This window comes from Thalassophryne amazonica, chromosome 6, assembly GCF_902500255.1.
Source record: "Thalassophryne amazonica chromosome 6, fThaAma1.1, whole genome shotgun sequence".
NCBI classification, from domain to species: Eukaryota; Metazoa; Chordata; class Actinopteri; order Batrachoidiformes; family Batrachoididae; genus Thalassophryne; species Thalassophryne amazonica.
Genome location: NC_047108.1, coordinates 76170625 through 76190282, shown reverse-complemented (window position 1 = coordinate 76190282; position 19658 = coordinate 76170625). Strand labels below are relative to the sequence as shown.

Sequence of the window (19658 nt, the reverse complement as noted above, 5' to 3'; positions counted from 1 at the left end):
ACTTGGTTATTTTTAAGATTAAGTACTCAGCAAAGTAACTATTACTTTTCTGATTAGTTACTTTGCTGATTACTTAATCTTAAAAGTAATCAAGTTAGATTAATAGTTACTTTATTAGTTACATTATTTATTAATTACAAGTTGCCAGCAACTGCTAATAAAGTAAATATATCAAGTAACTAAAAAAGTACCGTTTCAAAGTAACTGTGGCAACAGTCTATTGCTGACTAATTTTAACCCTAACCATAACCCCAAATGCCCCCATCACCCTAAATTTTGTGATACTGTCACATATTTTTCATGAACTAATAGATTCATTCACATTTCTTGATGCCATCATGAAACTGGCATGAGATCGGATTGGGATGTGAGACTTGGATGCTAACTAGTGACCTAAGGTAATGACTATTTGTCTGGTAATAGGTCTTTTCAGAAAGTTCCTAGATATTGCTGAAATTACTTTTTGTCAAACAAGCAGTTCCAAAAGCCAGTGTCCCATTGACAATTTCTGTCACTCCACTGGTTAATATAGTGACTTCAAAAATAATTGGATACCCAATCAGATCATGTCATAGAATGATGGGGGAATGAGGGGAGATTCGGCCAGACGCATGGCAGCAATGTGCCAAGGTGCACAGCTCTGCTCATTGCTCTGGCAAAAGCACCATGGAGGTTTGTTTATGGGCTGTATGCTGTATTTGTTGCAGACCAATACTGGTGGTCATGCAATTTGTACTGGATTATCAAAAAATGCTACGGTACCACCAATAAGTACACTCAAAAAATGGCTCTTTGGGTGAACTCAATTCAATTATGTGCATGATTTCCATCTATATGTAGCTCCAACTCAAATAAAACACATCAATGCAAGATAATGGAATGGAATCCAAGCCAATGAGTCAGTTTTTTGAGTGAATCACTCAAACAAATAGGATTTCAGGATTTCCATCTAATAAATATATGTAGTCCCAACTAAATTAAATTAAATTATCTTTCATGGATGTGATTTATTTGAGTTAGGGCAACATATATTTACTAGATGGAAATCCTGCACACAATTGAATTGAGTTGATCCAATGCATCAGTTTTTTTGAGTGTAGCTGGACAGTGGAGTCCATCAATTCATGGTACCCTACAACAAAAATGCTTGTGGTAATTGTAGATACCAATTCCAGTTTTATAGCAATAAAGTTTTAACCCAAACGTATCATGAGTTTAATTTATTTAAATTACAAACAAGGGCGTGTGTGCTGTCAGAACATGGGGGGCATGTTTTGATACTCATATTTTTACATATGATTTCAAAGGCAGCATATTTTGATAGACCGATATCCCCCTATCAAATAATGCTCCCAGTAAAAACACACTTCTGCTCACTCCATGTGGACTGTTGGAACATGGGGACCATCTTTTGATACACTATTATGATATTACGATTTCAAAGGGAATGTATCTTAGGACAGCAGACAAAATGTGAAGGACATATTAAGACATTCCAAATATTCCAAAGGGAGCACATCTCGATAGGGAGCACAGCTCAACAGAACGCCAGACCGCACACACCATGTGTCTATTTTATTTGTACAGATGGCGCTTTTATAGATGGCATTGTTATTATTTCGTCAGTGCTTCTTGTAAAAAATAATGTCCTTTTGGATGTGGATTGGGCAGCTCAGTTATTTTAATGGTGCCAGGCCACAATGCGCAGCAGCGTGTGTGCAGTTGAAAGCCTAAAAATTTCCTGGCATCTTTAAATCCCCTCTGGAAATATAATATACTGCTGCACTCTTCAGAGAAAAAAAAAAATCAGTTGTTATAACCACAGACACACCGTTATGAGTCACATGGTGTTGCATTCACTGCCACCTTTAATCAGCAGTGATCTGTTGATACTTCTGTGACACACAGCTGTAGACCGGTGTTGTGGACACTCAGACCTAATTATTTAGTATTTGGAATCGCAACGTCAATCAAGGGAAAAAAAAAATCGGCAATGGGAGACCAGCCTGAGAGAGACAGAAGATGAGAATCACTTGTATTGTGAGAGTGTCAGCTGCAACACTGTGGCCATATTTCGTGTTTCTCAGTGCCTCAGTGTTGAGAACCCCAGTTAGTGCAGCAGATAACTGAAACAATCTTGCAAATTGTGATACAAGCATCAAATTCGGCACAAATACTCCTTAGACATTTCTATTTTGAAATAACCGATTAGCCACCCGAATTTTCAGTAGGCAGCCAAGTAGAGATCAGTTGAGAATTACACAGGGGTCAAAATTAAATCATGCTCTAATCATACTGAAAACTATATCACATTATTTGCTTGATCATAACGATTCCAAAAAGGTATAATTTGGACTATCTATGACTGAATGTTATGGAGTTATGGGGTAAAAACAGGAAAAATGGTGACAAAGCTCAGTTTCAGTTTGTACAGGGGTAAAAAGTAAAAGTTGCCCCAATTTTGATAAAAAGGGATGCAAATTATTAATTGAGTTAAGAAAGTTTTACAAAGGAATAGTTTGGACCATGTGTCATGCTTAGTTATCATGTTACGTGTTGACACATCCAATGGATGTTGAGCTTGTTTGACATTTAATTTGGAGACCAAGCATTCAGCACAGTCAAAACTATTCCATTTATTAATCCTATTAACTCAAACGTTTTTTTTTTCATGCGCCTGTCACGAAAATCACCCGCTTTTCGTGACACAGTTTATATATATATATATATATATATATATATATATATATATATATATATATATATATATATATATATATATATATATATATACACACACACACACTCAACAAAAATGTAAACGCAAGACTTTTGGTTTTGCTCCCATTTTGTATGAGATGAACTCAAAGGTCTAAATCTTTTTCCACATACACAATATCACCATTTCCCTCAAATATTGTTCACAAACCAGTCTAAATCTGTGATAGTGAGCACTTCTCCTTTGCTGAGATAATCCATCCCACCTCACAGATGTGCCATATCAAGATGCTGATTAGACACCATGATTAGTGCACAGGTGTGCCTTAGACTGTCCACAATAAAAGGCCACTCTGAAAGGTGCAGTTTTGTTTTATTGGGGGGGGATACCAGTCAGTATCTGGTGTGACCACCATTTGCCTCATGCAGTGCAACACACCTCCTTCGCATAGAGTTGATCAGGTTGTCAATTGTGGCCTGTGGAATGTTGGTCCACTCCTCTTCAATGGCTGTGCGAAGTTGCTGAATATTGGCAGCAACTGGTACACGCTTTCGTATACGCCGGTCCAGAGCATCCCAAACATGCTCAATGGGTGACATGTCCGGTGAGTATGCCGGCCATGCAAGAACTGGGACATTTTCAGCTTCCAAGAATTGTGTACAGATCCTTGCAACATGGGGCCGTGCATTATCCTGCTGCAACATGAGGTGATGTTCTTGGATGTATGGCACAACAATGGGCCTCAGGATCTTGTCACGGTATCTCTGTGCATTCAAAATGCCATCAATAAAATGCACCTGTGTTCTTCGGCCATAACAGACGCCTGCCCATACCATAACCCCACCGCCACCATGGGCCACTCGATCCACAACATTGACATCAGAAAACCGCTCACCCACACACGCTGTCTGCCATCTGCCCTGAACAGTGTGAACCGGGATTCATCTGTGAAGAGAACACCTCTCCAACGTGCCAAACACCAGCGAATGTGAGCATCTGCCCACTCAAGTCGGTTACGACGACGCACTGGAGTCAGGTCGAGACCCCGATGAGGACGACGAGCATGCAGATGAGCTTCCCTGAGACGGTTTCTGACAGTTTGTGCAGGAATTCTTTGGTTATGCAAACTGATTGTTTCAGCAGCTGTCCGAGTGGCTGGTCTCAGACGATCTTGGAGGTGAACATGCTGGATGTGGAGGTCCTGGGCTGGTGTGGTTACACGTGGTCTGCGGTTGTGAGGCTGGTTGGATGTACTGCCAAATTCTCTAAAACGCCTTTGGAGATGGCTTATGGTAGAGAAATGAACATTCAATACACGAGCAACAGCTCTGGTTGACATTCCTGCTGTCAGCATGCCAATTGCACGCTCCCTCAAAACTTGCGACATCTGTGGCATTGTGCTGTGTGATATATATATATATATATATATATATGTATATATATGTATATATATATATATATATGTATGTATATGTGTGTGTGTGGGTAACATAAGGTACATAGTTGCTACAGTGATTCATTAATACATTAATATCACTGGAAATAAATGTTGTAAGTAATTATAAAATGCAAGAATGCTTTAATAATGACAATAGATGTCCTACTGATGTCCATCTATTTCCTTTACAGCTGTTTGTGGAAAATGCTTTTTTTAAATCATACAACACAATTGTCAAAGGTGAGTGGAGCACTCAGAGGCTTGACTGCTAGTAAAGTTTTAATATGACTAATGTTGTAAAAAGGTAAACCCTGATACATACTGTCATGAACAGATAAAACCAACAATGGTTTACACATGTTCGGCATATTCACCTGTAGGTATTTCATTTCTGGGAGGCCTTGTGGGACACGAGTGAGACGGTTGTTGTCAAGGTGAAGTTCTCTGAGGAGGGGGAGGTAGGACAGACTGCCATTCTCTATGTGACGGATATGGTTAAACCCAAGGCCCAACCTGGGAAAACAGGAAGACAGACATCAAACAATGATGGGTACAGTACATTTTACTTTATTTGAACATAAATATCATAGGAGGGCTATAGCTTGGTTTTTGTAGCAACAGTCTGTTTGTGTCCTCAGTGATCATATTAAAAATAAATAGGGAGCAACTGCTGCTTTGATTGAAGTAGGAGAAATAAGAATGATTCTTTTCTTGTAATGACTTTTTTGCAAATGAAAAGGGAAAAAATGTCATGCAAATTATTTCATTTCATTTGATTGTCATCCCATTTAATACCTTTGACAAATATGAAATAAAATCTTCAACCTTGTTTGTAGGATATTTCTAAATTCCTAAAGCCGTGCTTTATTTGTTTGTGATTTTTAAGCTTAATAGTCAGAATGTGATATACATAGTAAGATATGAAAGTGTATTTTCAACATTATAAAGAGTACTTTATAGTTCAGATATAAAAGTGTAATTGCTTGCCTATTGTTTATAGTAGTGGTTCCCAACATTTTTCCTTTGCAACTCTCTTATTTGTATCTAAGAAAGAATTTGATAGTTGGGGTGAGCCTTGGGCACACTTGATAAGTCATGATAGTACAAGAAACTGTGGTGAACCACCATAATTTGATAGTCGTGGTGGTGTTGTGGTTAAAAAAAACATGTATCTGGGAATGGGAAGCTGAATACATGTGAAATATAAAATTGGCTATATTACCTCCACCAACAAAGTTAGAGGAGGTTGTATTTTCGCCCCTGTTTGTCTGTCTGTCTGTCTTTCTGTCTGTTTGTTGTTTGTTTGTGAACAGCCTGGAGCCCAACAATTTTTCATATATCATTATGAAATTTTTACTGAAGATTCATATCCTAATAGGTAAGAACTGTTTCAATTTCCAAGGTCAAAGGACAAAGTCAGGAAAAATCTTGGAAAACTGGAAAAATTCCTATCTTTAACATTGAACAAATTTTCAAAAATTTTATAACTTGTCAAAAAAGATCAAATTTCTTTCATATTTGTGAGCGTTATGTAGGATGGCATCCTTTACGAGGTCTGTAATGAAAAAAGCAGCCCTTTTTATTTTTTTCAAAAAATAAATGGATTTGATTCATATGTTTTTACGTCAGACAAGCTTGAACCCTCGTGCGCATGCGTGACTTTTTTCACGCGTCGGTGATGTCATTCGCCTGTGGGCAGGCCTTGAGTGAGGAGTGCTCTACCCCGCCTGTCGGAATCTCTTTGTCTGAATAACCGCTGCGGACGGCGCGCGTTGCTTTATCAACATTTTTTCTGGACCTGTGAGGAATATCCGAGTGGACACTATTCGAGAAATTAAGCTGGTTTTCGGTGAAAAGTTTAACGGCTGATGAGAGATTATGGGGTGTTTCTGTCGCTGTAAGGACTTCCCACAGAGCGGGACGTCGCGCAGCACTCCCAGGCGCCGTCGTCGGCCTGTTTCGACCTGAAAACATCCTAATTTAAGGCTTAATTCACCCAGGACGTCGTGAGAGAACAGAGAAGATTCAGAAGAGGCCGGCATGAGGACTTTATGCGGACATTCCACTGTTTAAGGACATTTTGTAATGAAAGACGTGCGTGCAGATTTTGTGGCCATTTGAATTTAACATTGAAAACCCCATTTAATGTGTATTTTACATTATATGTTAAACAATCATGCCCCAATCACTCTCACATTTGAAAGTGAGGTTCAGACAGACGCTCACTATTGCCTAACAAAGTTTGATCTGGATCTGATTCGGATTGTGGATATTTGAATTTAATATTGAAAAGCCCATTTGATGTACATTTTGCATTATATCTCTACCAAAAGTGCCTCAATCACTCTCGTTTGTGACAATGAAGTGCAAACTGGCACTCTCAATGAGTAGACTAAGTTTGATCCGCATCTGATCCGTATTGTGGATTTAGCAGATATTTTGATTTTAACATCGATTTGATCAAAAATAAACATTTATTTGATCTATATTTTGTATTATATTTTAGCTTTTTTTTTAGCCACTTCTGTTAGAAATGGCTATATGTACGAGGTCTATTAGAAAAGAAACCGACAGTTTTATTATTTTTTTTAAAACTATATGGATTTGTATCACGTGTGATTACATCAGCCAAGCTTGAACCCTCATGCGCATGCGTGAGTTTTTTCACGCCTGTCGGTGACGTCATTCACCTGTGAGCATGCCTGGTGGAAGGAGTGGTCCAGCCCCCTCGTCGGATTTTCATTGTCTGAGAAGTTGCTGAGAGACTGGCGCTGTGCTTGATCAAAATTTTTTCAAAAACTGTGAGGCACATCCGAGTGGACACTATTCAAGAAATTCAGCTGGTTTTCGGTGTAAATTTTAATGGCTGATGAGAAATTTTGGATTGTTTCTATCGCTGTAAGGACTTCCCACGGAGTGGGACATCGCGCAGCGCTCCGAGGTGACGTCATCATCCTGTTTCAAGCTGAAAACCTCCAAATTTAAGCCTCTGTTGACCCAGGACGTCGTGAGAGAACAGAGAACTTTCAGAAGAGGTCGGAATCAGCAGTTTATCCGGACATTCCACTGTTAAAGGAGATTTTTTTAAAGAAAGACGTGCGGACGGATTGGCATGTCGGCTCGCAGCCAGCGCGGCGCACCCGCCACAGGAAAAACACCTCCGTGTTGATAACCATTTGTAAAATCCAGGCGGCTTTTGGTGGCTTTCAGTTGAGTGAGTATCTGAGAAATTGTTTAACAGCAGGGCAATCAATCAGTCAATTCAATCAATCAATTTTATTTATATAGCGCCAAATCACAACAAACAGTTGCCCCAAGGCGCCTTATATTGTAAGGCAAGGCCATACAATAATTACAGAAAAACCCCAACGGTCAAAACAACCCCTGTCAGCAAGCACTTGGCAACAGTGGGAAAGAAAAACTCCCTTTTAACAGGAAGAAACCTCCAGCAGAACCAGGCTCAGGGAGGGGCAGTCTTCTGCTGGGACTGGTTGGGGCTGAGGGAGAGAACCAGGAAAAAGACATGCTGTGGAGGGGAGCAGAGATCATTCACTAATGATTAAATGCAGAGTGGTGCATAGAGAGCAAAAAGAGAAAGAAACACTCAGTGCATCATGGGAACCCCCCAGCAGTCTAAGTCTATAACAGCATAACTAAGGGATGGCTCAGGGTCACCTGATCCAGCTCTAACTATAAGCTTTAGCAAAAAGGAAAGTTTTAAGCCTAATCTTAAAAGTAGAGAGGGTGTCTGTCTCCCTGATCTGAATTGGGAGCTGGTTCCACAGGAGAGGAGCCTGAAAGCTGAAGGCTCTGCCTCCCAATCATGTTCCAACTTGTCCTTAAGGCTTCCAACGGAGGTGTTTTCCTGTGGCGGGCGCACCGCGCCGGCTGCGAGCCCACACGCCGATCCGTCCGCACGTCTTTCTTTAAAAAAATCTCCTTTAACAGTGGAATGTCCGGATAAACTGCTGATTCCGACCTCTTCTGAAAGTTCTCTGTTCTCTCACAACGTCCTGGGTCAACAGAGGCTTAAATTTGGAGGTTTTCAGCTTGAAACAGGATGACGACGTCGCCTCGGAGCGCTGCGCGACGTCCCGCTCCGTGGGAAGTCCTTACAGTGATAGAAACAATCCAAAATCTCTCATCAGCCGTTAAAATTTTCACCGAAAACCAGCTGAATTTCTCGAATGGTGTCCACTCGGATGTGCCTCACAGTTTTTGAAAAAATTTGATCAAGCACAGCGCCAGTTTCTCAGCAACTTCTCAGACAAAGGAATTCCGACGAGGGGACTGGACCACTCCTTCCACAAGGTGTGCTCACAGGCAAATGATGTCACCGACAGGCGTGAAAAAACTCTTGCATGCCCACGAGGGTTCAAGCATGTCTGATGTAATCACGCGTGATTCAAATCCATATGTTTTTTAAAAAAGAATAATAAGGTCGGATACTTTTCTCACAGACCTCGTATAGCCACTTCTGACAGGACTTTGAATTTGAAAATTATTTCCAAGGTAAAAATTTGTGGAATTGGAAACTAGTGTTGGTGGAGGATTGCACTCTACACGTGCTTTGCACTAGTTTATCCTTTGATTCGGCTGTCATCTTTGAAAACATCTACCACTGCTTAAAAAATAACTGGTTAATTTGAAAATTATGTAAAACAAAATGATTAAGCTGGTGAGATCTTGCTTCTTTCTCGTAGTTTGAGATACTGAGTTGAAAGTAAATTAAAATCCATTGATTATTTGCAAGACTGAAGTATGCATCTCACCTGTATAGATGTTTGTAGCGACTCAAGTCCTCGAGTTCTACAGCCTGGATCTGGTTGTTATCCAGATGAAGCTCGTGGAGAGAGTCTGGAAGCTCTGAAAGACACCAACTTTAACTTGTTAGCTGTAAAGGTCTGTTGTGGGTGACATTTGGCCTTAAACTTCAATTTCACTCTCTAATTAGAAGTTCTTTAAAATGGTCAATTAACTAAGGCTGGATCTGGACATTGGCACCATCCTTAGTGCAACACATAAAAGTTAGGAGGAGGAGAAATAAAAAGGAAGAAATAGTTTGTGCAGTGCAACTTTTTCTACAATTTCCACAGTTGCATTTATAAACATTATTGGAAAAAAAATTCTGAACATTTCTCTCTTATGGAAATATTTGAGTTTATTTATAAATTCCTTCCAATCAGTGGAGCCAGAAGTCCTATACAAGCCCTGAGAGCCCAATGGTGCAGGTGTTTATCCACAAATTGTGACAGGAGAGTGTCAATTGGTACATTTCAAACATGTGCTGTATTTTTTTAAACACAGGAGTATGTGGAATAAAGAGAATGTGAAATGAAATGATTAAATTTATGTAAAAACATAAGGTAGAGTAGGCCTTCTCCACTCTGTTAAGATGATGTGACAAAAACCTAGCTAGCTGCAAGCTCACAATAATGTTGAACATAGCAAGTTAGCATTCCCTTACCAAAAAGTAGTACATGTAAGTATGTTTCAAGTATACTTCCAGTTTACTTTTTATATACTTATCAGTACTATTTTTTGGTAAGGGTTGGCTTATTTTGATGAATAGATAAGCTGTAGTTAATTTTCCTATTTAAATTCATCAGGGGAAAAATGGGAGTCAGATCATATCTGCGTGAGTCAGACTAACCCCAGTCATGCTAACGTCTCCTTTGTGTTCCTTTAGCCGAATTAAACCAGTTATTTACGTTTTCTGTGGTTAAATACGAACATGTTCACTCTACAATTACAGTAATCCTTTTTTTAATGAAGGGCCATTCATCTTGAGTGTGCTAGTGCACAATAAACTGTCTCAAAAAAAGACCAAGATCTATTTATATTTAGCCATCCCATGCTAGCTCTCCTTGCACCAATAAATACAAAAATCCTTTCCAGTTCCACTTTCTTTTTAATTAGATTTTCTAAGCCTTTGAACTGGCTTTCACATCAATGGGCAAACCCGATCTAATGTGAGAGAATGATGAATCCTACGTGTAGTTACTCTCGTGCTGTCTGTGTGATTTAAGTTTTTCCAAAATAAAAAGACGTAAAGCTATGCAGTAATTCCTTTTTGAATGTCTGAATCGTTGGCATGATAACACAGTGGATCATACTCTCCCTCTACCATAAGTTACATTAAATAGAATACATTATTAAGAAATAACACACTATGCATCATCTTTTAGTCCAGATGGCACCTCATTACCCAAATTCTTTATCCAGGGTTTAAATGGTAGGATCAACTGAAACTGCTGAATTGTAACCCTCTCTCAAAATTTATGATGGTGAAAAAGTATGCAGTAAGTATACTGGGATCCACCCAACAGGTGTTTTGTTGTAATTCTTTACAGTACAATGTGCACCAGCTAAAATCTTGCACAAAAAAGGCAGCTCTGTCTAAAATGATGGGATGTGTCCATTTTGGATGTTTTTGTGCAGTTACCTTTGGGAACACCAGTCAGTTTGGCCTCTGATATACGCAGGTAACTGAGTTTGAGTCCCTTGAAGGCTCCTGGCTCAAAACCACTGTTGTGAATGGGGTTCCCACCCATTTCTGTAACATAAAGATCACACTCGTGGTAAGTCCAAATACACTCGCTCTAATCTGCGATATTATACAAATAATGAATGTTTATGAGTGCAATGGTAAGAATATTTCATGAGGTGAAAGATGGAATGTTCCATTCAACAAGGCGCAGCCAAGCAGATCTTTGTCATTTGATTGGTGGTTTGTATGTCACGTGACCAGCCCCGTCACAAAATTATTCAAATTTTCATGACCGGGGATTTTTTAACTCATTATTACTAACCCTACTACTACCCCCAACCTTAACCATAACCTAACCCTACTCCTTCCCCCAACCCTAACTATAACCATCCCGACCCCCCCACCACCACCACCACCACCCCCACTTCACTTTTAATTTCATGCAGCCATCACGGAATATATTAGAATGAATTTGTGCTGCCGTGAAGAAAATGAGACGCTTTTTGTGACAATATCACGAATCAGTAGATTAATGTAGATTTCGTGCTGCTGAATCACGACATGTCGTGAGACTGGATTGCATATGACATGGATTATTCGTACCATTTGCCATTGTGTTCCATTTACCATGCAATTTTGGTGCTATTTAGAGTGCAATTTTGGTACTATCCGATTTGTGCTATTGCACACTGTGCTTAAAAACAAATATGGCAGGAGCTTATTGATGCTGCTCATTCTTCTAACACAAAAAACTAATCCAATACGCCATAAGCCATCTGGAGGCATTTGCAGTATTCGCTGGGATGTCTCAAGGTGAAGTGGAACCACTGTTGGATGAAGAGCTCAACACAGTTCTGTTACAATTTTTTGCTGGATTGGGAAAAGCAGACGGCAATCTGTACATGCCATCAGCTATGGACTACATTGTCGGGATTATTTTTGAATTATCTGACTGTTTTTGCAAGTTGACTGAGAACAATTTTAGATTGGACTGGACTGCTGTTTAAAATTTGTGTTAGAGTGTTTGGAACCTGTTGACATCATTTGGCCAGTGATGCACACCAAAATGAAAGTTCCATTCTCTTGTTTATAAATTAATAAAATATCAAATGACAAGGATCTATTTTAGCTGTTACATAAAATAAATAATGAATGTTTTTTCATTCTTGAAGTAGAAAGAAAAATATATTTTAAAATATTTTTAAAACCACCAAAAATTAAAAATTAAAAATTCACACTGTCATTATGGGGTATTGTTTGTAGAGTTTTGAGTAAAAAAAAATTAATAATAAGGCTATAACATAACAAAATGTGGAAAAGTGAAGCGCTGTGAATACTTTACAGATGCACGGTATATGTGGCCCTGCGACAGACTGGTGTCCTGTCCAGGGTGCACCCCAGTTATTGCCCTGTGACTGCTGGACAGGCTCCAAGTACCCCCACCACCCCGTGACCCTTGACTAGAATAAGTGGGTATAGAAAAATGAATGAATTAATTTTTCGTTAAAGGTAATCATTCGCTACAGTTTCCACATAATTTGCGTGAACAACAATGCAATTATGTATTGTGATATGTATCGTATCACGATCACTGTATCGTGATATATTCCGTATCATGAAGCTAGTGTATTGTGCCACCCATAAATGTTAAGCAGCCAAGAATAGAGACTGGATTCGTTCAACTCGTTGGCATGTTTCACCTATGCAGTTCATGTGGCCCAGTCCTGTGAAGACACCCTCTGGCACCCTCCTGATTTGGTTGTCATGGATCCTCAGCTCTACCAGAGAAGCAGGCAAGTTTCTGGGGATTGTTGTGAGTCGGTTCTTGGAAAAGTACAGCTTCTGCATGTGCTTCAGAGGGACAAATGCTCTTGGGTGGACTTTGGAGATCATGTTATTTCTCAGAGACAGACCCTAAAAACAGGAAGAAACCAAATTTAACCACAAATACAATAAATAAGAGCTCCTGTCTGCATCACTTGTGAATATATTTCCCTTAAGAGATCCAAGTTTGCAGCAGACGGATTCTCTACCTGTGCTGGCTGAAAAGACGGAGACAGTTGAAGGCTGAAGTAAACAGGCTTCAATAGAGATCTTATTGTATAATGTCATGTCTGGAGGATTCTATGCTGCCAGCTTCAATATTGCTTTTGGTAAGCATTCTTGAATCTGGGTCAAAAGCAAGAAAAGCCTGAAGAGAAGAGAAACGAGGAGGTGTGCTGGTACGTGTTTGGCCTTGGGCTCAAATTTTATTCAAAGTGGAGCAGAAAAAGACAGGATGTGAAGGTCTAAACTCCAAAGGAAATAGAAGTGGTGATCAGTGGTGAGGAGTGTTACTACCCCAGAACAAGGACCCCACATGTTTAGATTTGCACTCCCCCATCCCCCCACATTTTGCATCTTTTTGTGGTGAGATTTTACCCCACAGAGCTGCAACATTGTGCATCCTGCTGAGCTGGTGATGGATAGAGGCATTGTGCATGTGACTGGTCTCTTACATATAAGTTTGTCAGGCCTTTGAAGTCGTGTTCTTTGAGCTCACTGATGTGGTTGCTCTGCAGGTCAAGAAACTTGGTGTCCGGTGGGATATTCTTTGGAACCTCAGTGAGACCTGTAGATGCGACCAATGAAAACAAAGAAGGAAATTATGTTTCAGTGGGTGACTGTGAACCAACACCCTAAAAACCAGCATGTTTTCATTGGGCAAACTCGAGTCGTCGCATATCTTAGTCAGAAATGGACCTTGGAAAATAGACCAATCACACAATCCCACACAATAGCAAATGAGCAGTCTGGGGTTCCTGTCCTATTATTTTAATGACAGGTGGCCATACAGTAGACACAACCATGGAGGTCACACACAGGAGTCAAAGCACCACGTTTTACATTCGTGGTCAGTCACTTACAGACGCACAGAGAGAAACACAGATTCCCTCAAACCAGATGGGGACGCCAGATGTTTTCCATCTGGTTTCCATTTGTCAGAAAGTTGCAAAGGATGTGACATAAATGCCATCACCAAAATCACGCATCAAATAAGGCACAACAGAGACGCATGCAGACAGAGAAATACATGCTGTGTGTGTTAATGTGTGAGCGATGGATTTGCAGTTGCAACTGGGAATGTTGTTTTTTTTTTTTTTTAGTGACAGTTATGAGGCAGCCCTGAAGTGCAAAACACAACAGCTTAGGCAAACACACTTGAACAAAACCTCAACAACTATTATATTGCACCATAAAATAATAGTAATAATAATAATACATTTCTAAAAATAAATAAGTAAATAAATTCAAATCAAGACCAGAACAGTACTTCAGAAAACATAGTAAGAGAAATTTAGGTTTCTTCCATAGAAACAGTTCTCTGAGTGGTGTAAGTAGCATGTCTCACTGTGGATAAATACATATCTTTTGTACACCTCACAGTGAGATTTGGTGCATAATCGCTCTATGCCCGGTGGACATGTGTACGTTTTCTGGAATGCGGAAATGCTTTTTGTGTTTTCTTACCATGCTTTCCAAAATGTCACTGTTTTAGCTTATGATGAAACCTAAAAGTGCCTTTTAAATCAGTGGTTCCCAACCTTGGAGTGTTCCCTAAGAATGTTGGAAGACCATACCACCCCCCTCCCGCTCCAAAAAAAAAAGAATAAAGTGATTTATCTCTCTTTTTTCTTTAAAAAAAATGTCCCCACCACTCCCTTTGCTCTTTGGTTCATCCAAGTTAAAGTCTATTTTTAATTTGTTTTGATGGTCAAGTAAGTATGTTATTATGACTTTATTTAATATGCAAATTTTGAATTTGGATAACCTCAAAGCAGACAAACCCTTGGCATCCCCTGTGATCTTTGGCACTCCCTGGGGGGGGGGGGGGGGGGCTCAGACCCCAGGTTGAGAAACAGGATTCTACATTATTGTTTTAAATTTTGTTCATGTTTTTTTCTGAAATGTAGTTACATTTGGTTTTGTTCCAATGTTTCCATAAACAATGTCTTCTTTTGCACTTGCGGGCCACCAATGAGCTACACTTGCTCATGACATCACCACCAGTGTCGTGTCATATGATGCTTTTTGAAATTGCAAATGATTTTAATGTTGATAATCCTTTGTTGTTTATCAAACAATAAATTCACTAAGGCTACAATCGAGTTTAAAATGTAAGTGTTAAGAATTGCACCTGCGTTATTCTCTGGAAAAATGAGTCAGTAAATGTGCTAACATAGCAAGCAATGATGATTAACAAGACCACACCGCACAGCCACATGAATGTGTGCATTAGATGGGGTGAGCAGTGCAGAGATGCCACGTAAAGCGAATCCGTACCAGGCCCAACCTCATCTGGACCATGATCATGATGCAACGGCCCACTGCAGAGGGACCAGCAGCTGTCCCACTGGGACCCATTTTGCCACCAACCACATCTGAAACAGATGGCTCTACCCAGAGCTGTCCATCTCGAGTTAACTTTAGATACATGGGTTTGGGTTTAACTGTGCTGCGCCACACCCTCCATGTCACCACATCCACACAGCACTCAGAGCCCAAGTACAGTATAACTCAAGCAGCCTGAAGTTTTCTTCAAATGGACTTATCCAAAAAAAATAAAATAAAATAATTCCATCAGGAAGCACAGTTAAATTCCATAAAGATGTGAATGAAAAGCGATGGTTCAGTTCAGAGCTTATAACTCTGTGCGCCTACAGTATGCTAAATAACAGCGTATAACTTCTCAGCAGTGGAGTTATGACAGCTGCTGTATCAGAGATATCAGATCTATGTGCTTTCTAGTCGACACCTGCAGCTTTTGTATCCTGCCAGCTGGAAGCCTTCAAACATACATGCTTACATCAAACCCAGCAGACACATCCTAATAAATCCTTTAACCCCCCCAAACTACAATGGTTCAATCACATCTTCCACAAAATCTGTAAGTTTGCACCACAAACAGACAAACAGCGTCCTCTAAACCCCCCGGCAGCCCTCAGTGCAAATAGTCGACACCACGCTGAGAGGAGACAGACGCCACCGCCAAAAGACATCTGTTCTAAATAAGCACTTGACATCTTGGAAATTATACGCTTCCACATTTACCCGCTGCAGAAGAGCCGGGGACAGTAAATATACAGCGCTTGTAAGAAGATGATACAACAAAACCATTACGCCTCAATACAGACAGCGTATTAGTTATAGCAAGTATACTGTGCATGGCGACTCCATAAATACTCATTTATACAATATTGCCTACGTACAAACACAACTAAAACCATCATCGTGATAATTGTATTTTCATGCTTATTTTGCAATTTTATTGATTTGTGAAGAGCCTTATTTAAAGAATCTATTATCAAATAGTAGCTATTCATTTTCTCTTCATTCATTCCTTAGCTCTAACTTTTATTCTTTTCTTCCATCTTGCTTTTTTTCCCCTCCCCAACCATTCCTCCTTTTTTCCCACCCAGGATCTGTACACAAAGTCAAGAACACAAAATCCCTCAAACAGATGCCTTTCCTTGTGAAAATATACCAACATTATCCCAAAGGGAGAAATTCCACGCTTGATTAATTCTTTAGAGTTACATAAGTCATGCAAGGTGCCACTCATTTACTCTGTTGTTCAGTCATATTAAAAAACACAAGTATTCGTTCTCAGTGTCATGTATTGTGTGAAAAAAGTTGGGAAATGTAAAATTTTAATGCAACAAGCTGCGCACATTTTTTTAGGCTCACTCAGCTAATGTACATCATTAATATCACATTCATTTAATAAGTTAACACACAGCAATATGTTGATTTTGACAAACTTAAAATTGTGATTTATATCAATGAACAATGTCAGCTTCAATGTGTTTAAAATACTGTTTGTAAAAAACCTCAAAGTTGACGCAACACCAACTGAGTCTTGAGCCGCGCAGAGACCACTAGCACTAGCAGTGGCTACTATAAGTTACTGTGAGTCGACCACGTCTGTCCTTACTGAGCATTTTAATCTTGCTGTGTGATTAATTGTCCTCATAGATCATTTATGAAGTCTGTGCTCCTGTTGCGTGAAAATGATGTGTTATTTAATTTGTATGTTAGTTGTGGTATCAGCTATTGGTAGCTTGGTGACGTTAGCTCACTGTGCGTTAAGTTGGTTCCACTCCTACAGCTAATGCATAGGAGTCTGTATCGGGTTATTTGGTCACGTGACTTTTAGCCAGGATTCTCACATTTTGCTGAATGGCTGAGACACGCCGCTCTCTGATTGGCTGCAGCCTTTGTTTACAACATAGCACTGGTACCACAGACGCTGGAGGAGTGGAACCAACTTACATTTTCGGTGGTTACGCCACAGCCAATCACAGAGCATGGCGTGATAGCCAACAGTGGCCGACGTATCAGATGGACCACTCACAGCCATGTTTACAAAAACACGCTACCAGTCTCTTTGTATAAGAGACTGTGGTACCAGTGCTAACTGTGCGTCCAAGGTAAGTGAGTCGCTATGTGTTATGAAAAGCCCCATCCATTCAACAAAAACACAGCCAAACCAAGGTTAGCCTTTTAGCTTTTAGCTTGTTCTGGCTTCATTCTTCCCGGCCAGCCAACAAAACTAAACTAGGTGAAATTGGTTTGGGCACAGTGCTGGACTATGACTAAAAAAGAACTGAGGGCTAAGACAAGAGATTTTTTTTTCATGCCTGAAGAGAACTAAGAAAGTACGCTTGACTTTTGCTGAAGCAGAGTGGCAAAACTGCATTACGTAAGGTAAAACCGCTTCATGGTTCATTTGGGTTTATAAAGTGTACCTGTGTTTGTTATATGTGGCACCGTAGCTTGCCTTATTGTCAGCTGTTTTTTTATTTTTGGGGGTGGGGTGTTAAGATTAAATGTGGCATAAATGATTCTCTCATTTGGGGGGCAGAACGTGTGAGCTCACACAGCTAATGCAGAATGTTCCATTGAATAATTGCTCCCCGTTCCAGTCAGTTTTCACCCGCTACAAAAAAACAATCCATGGTGTGGCTGAGTCCAGTACCGCTTCACTCCTCCAGTACGATAGTACAGCAAGACGGTGTGTGTGTGTGTGTGTGTGTGTGTGTGTGTGTGTGTGTGTGTGTGTGTGTGTGTGTGTGTGTGTGTGTGTGTGTGTGTGTGTGTGTGTGTGTGTGTGTACACGTGTGTGTGTGTATGTGTGTTTGTGGCCAAAATCCTTCCGCTCCGCTCACATATGCCCACAGACCATGGTCGACACAGTTCAGCTAATCTGATAGCAGATAATTATCGAAGCTAATGTTTTTGCTAGCGGATTAGCTTTTCAGATAAGTTTTAAAACCATCATCGGACCAATTATCTTCCGATAAATTTAGTTCTGATAACTTTCAGTTTGATAACTTTTTTTTTTCAAAGTTTAACGGTAAAAAATGTTTGTAAACCCTAAAATCAACATTTTAGTCTGTCTGTTGTGTGTTTATTTATGGTAGACTGGCTGTCGCATGCTGATGACAATATCATTAAGCGCAAAATGTGATTGGCCGGTCGATGCAGGGAGCATTGTGGTTAGTGTAGTTCAGATTCACTTTGGACGTTACAGTGTTACCGTCCCTTGTCCCTTGGAAATCTGCTGCAAAACCCAACACACATCGTGCAAAACGAATCATTTAAATATTTAAAGGACACTGAACTACTTCATCACATCTAAAGAAATGACTATGGTTGCCAGGAGTTAAGGTTTTGTACAATCTCAGCGATCACTCATCGGCCCGGTAGGTGGTGGTAAATGCACCTTAAGTTAGTGCCATCCGCCATTGGATTCGAAAGAAGAAGAAGAAAAAGTGTTCGCTCGATACAAAAACAAAACAGACTAATTTTATCTTTTTTTTTTTTTTTTTCTTTGTGGCTGACAGTATCACCAAGACTCAGTGGGAGAGAGGAGCTCTCACAGCGCAGCTGGTTACAGAGGGATGTTTCTTCACCGTTTAGACCGTGTTGGATAATCTCAGAATGATTATTTTTTCAGATGAATCCCACTGAAACTAACAGGTAACAATTTATATTTACTATGTGTATTTTACTCCGCAAATCAATGCATTAATGGGCATATTTCGGTTGTTTAAGCCACACGGTTGAAAGTGTGTAAAAAAAGCAGCAGCTTTTAGCTCGTAAATGACAGTGTATCTAATACCAAGATAAACTGTGACTTCTAATACTGTGTTTTACTGCTTTTGAAAGATGATGACAGTGTTTGGGGTTTTATTTTTTTATTCATTCATTTTTTTGTGCGTTCTTGTGTGTTTGTGATCCTTGAATTTACCCAGCAGCCCCAGCGGTGCTTAAAGTGAAACCGGTTTATCAGAAGCTGACAGTGTAATCTGATGTGGCCATGTCCAAATCAATACTAAAAGTTATCGGTTATCTTTGAATTTACCCAGCAGCCCCAGCGGTGCTTAAAGTGAAACCGGTTTATCAGAAGCTGACAGTGTAATCTGATGTGGCCATGTCCAAATCAATACTAAAAGTTATCGGTTATCTGTAATAAAGATACATTTTTTAGCAGTTTATCAGTTTATTGTCATAAAAGATAACTTTTCAGTTATCTGATTAATGGTTATCAAAGCTAAGTTTTTGGTTAGCTGTGCCCACCACTGCCACAGACCCTGTAATCCCACGCATAAAGATAAGCGGCTCATTGCAACAATAACTTATTAAGCTATGCATGCATGCATAATATACTAGGTCAAAGTGCCCACCCATCGAAAATCCCTGTGTCCCCTTTCTGATAGTTGTCTGGCCCCGGCTCTAGATACACACCTTATTATTCAACACACCTAACTTATTTGACGTGAACAGCGTATTCGCCAAATTTTTCATAAATCAGCATACACTGTCTAAATCGTCAAGGTGTGACAAGCCCATTAAGTCCTCTATGGGCTTTGAGGCTCATTGGACCAGTGCTCATCCTGGACACTGCAGAGTCTCCAAATCCACCCGGACAAGACACAAGTCCTTCATAGGTTATTTCTGAATACCAG

The 19658-nt window shown here is 39.9% G+C and overlaps 1 protein-coding gene across 2 annotated transcripts in view; it reads right to left on the bottom strand.

The window, feature by feature from the left end:
• The window catches only part of bgnb (biglycan b), a 49435-nt gene that overhangs the window by 6537 nt on the left and 23240 nt on the right, over positions 1–19658 (bottom strand). For both annotated transcript variants that reach the window (XM_034172539.1, XM_034172540.1), the window contains 5 exons: positions 13146–13258; positions 12348–12561; positions 10603–10713; positions 8930–9023; positions 4532–4670 (listed from right to left, as the gene is read on the bottom strand). In XM_034172539.1, the coding sequence (XP_034028430.1) occupies positions 4532–4670; positions 8930–9023; positions 10603–10713; positions 12348–12561; positions 13146–13258 (671 nt within the window). The remainder of the gene's footprint in view (positions 1–4531; positions 4671–8929; positions 9024–10602; positions 10714–12347; positions 12562–13145; positions 13259–19658) is intronic.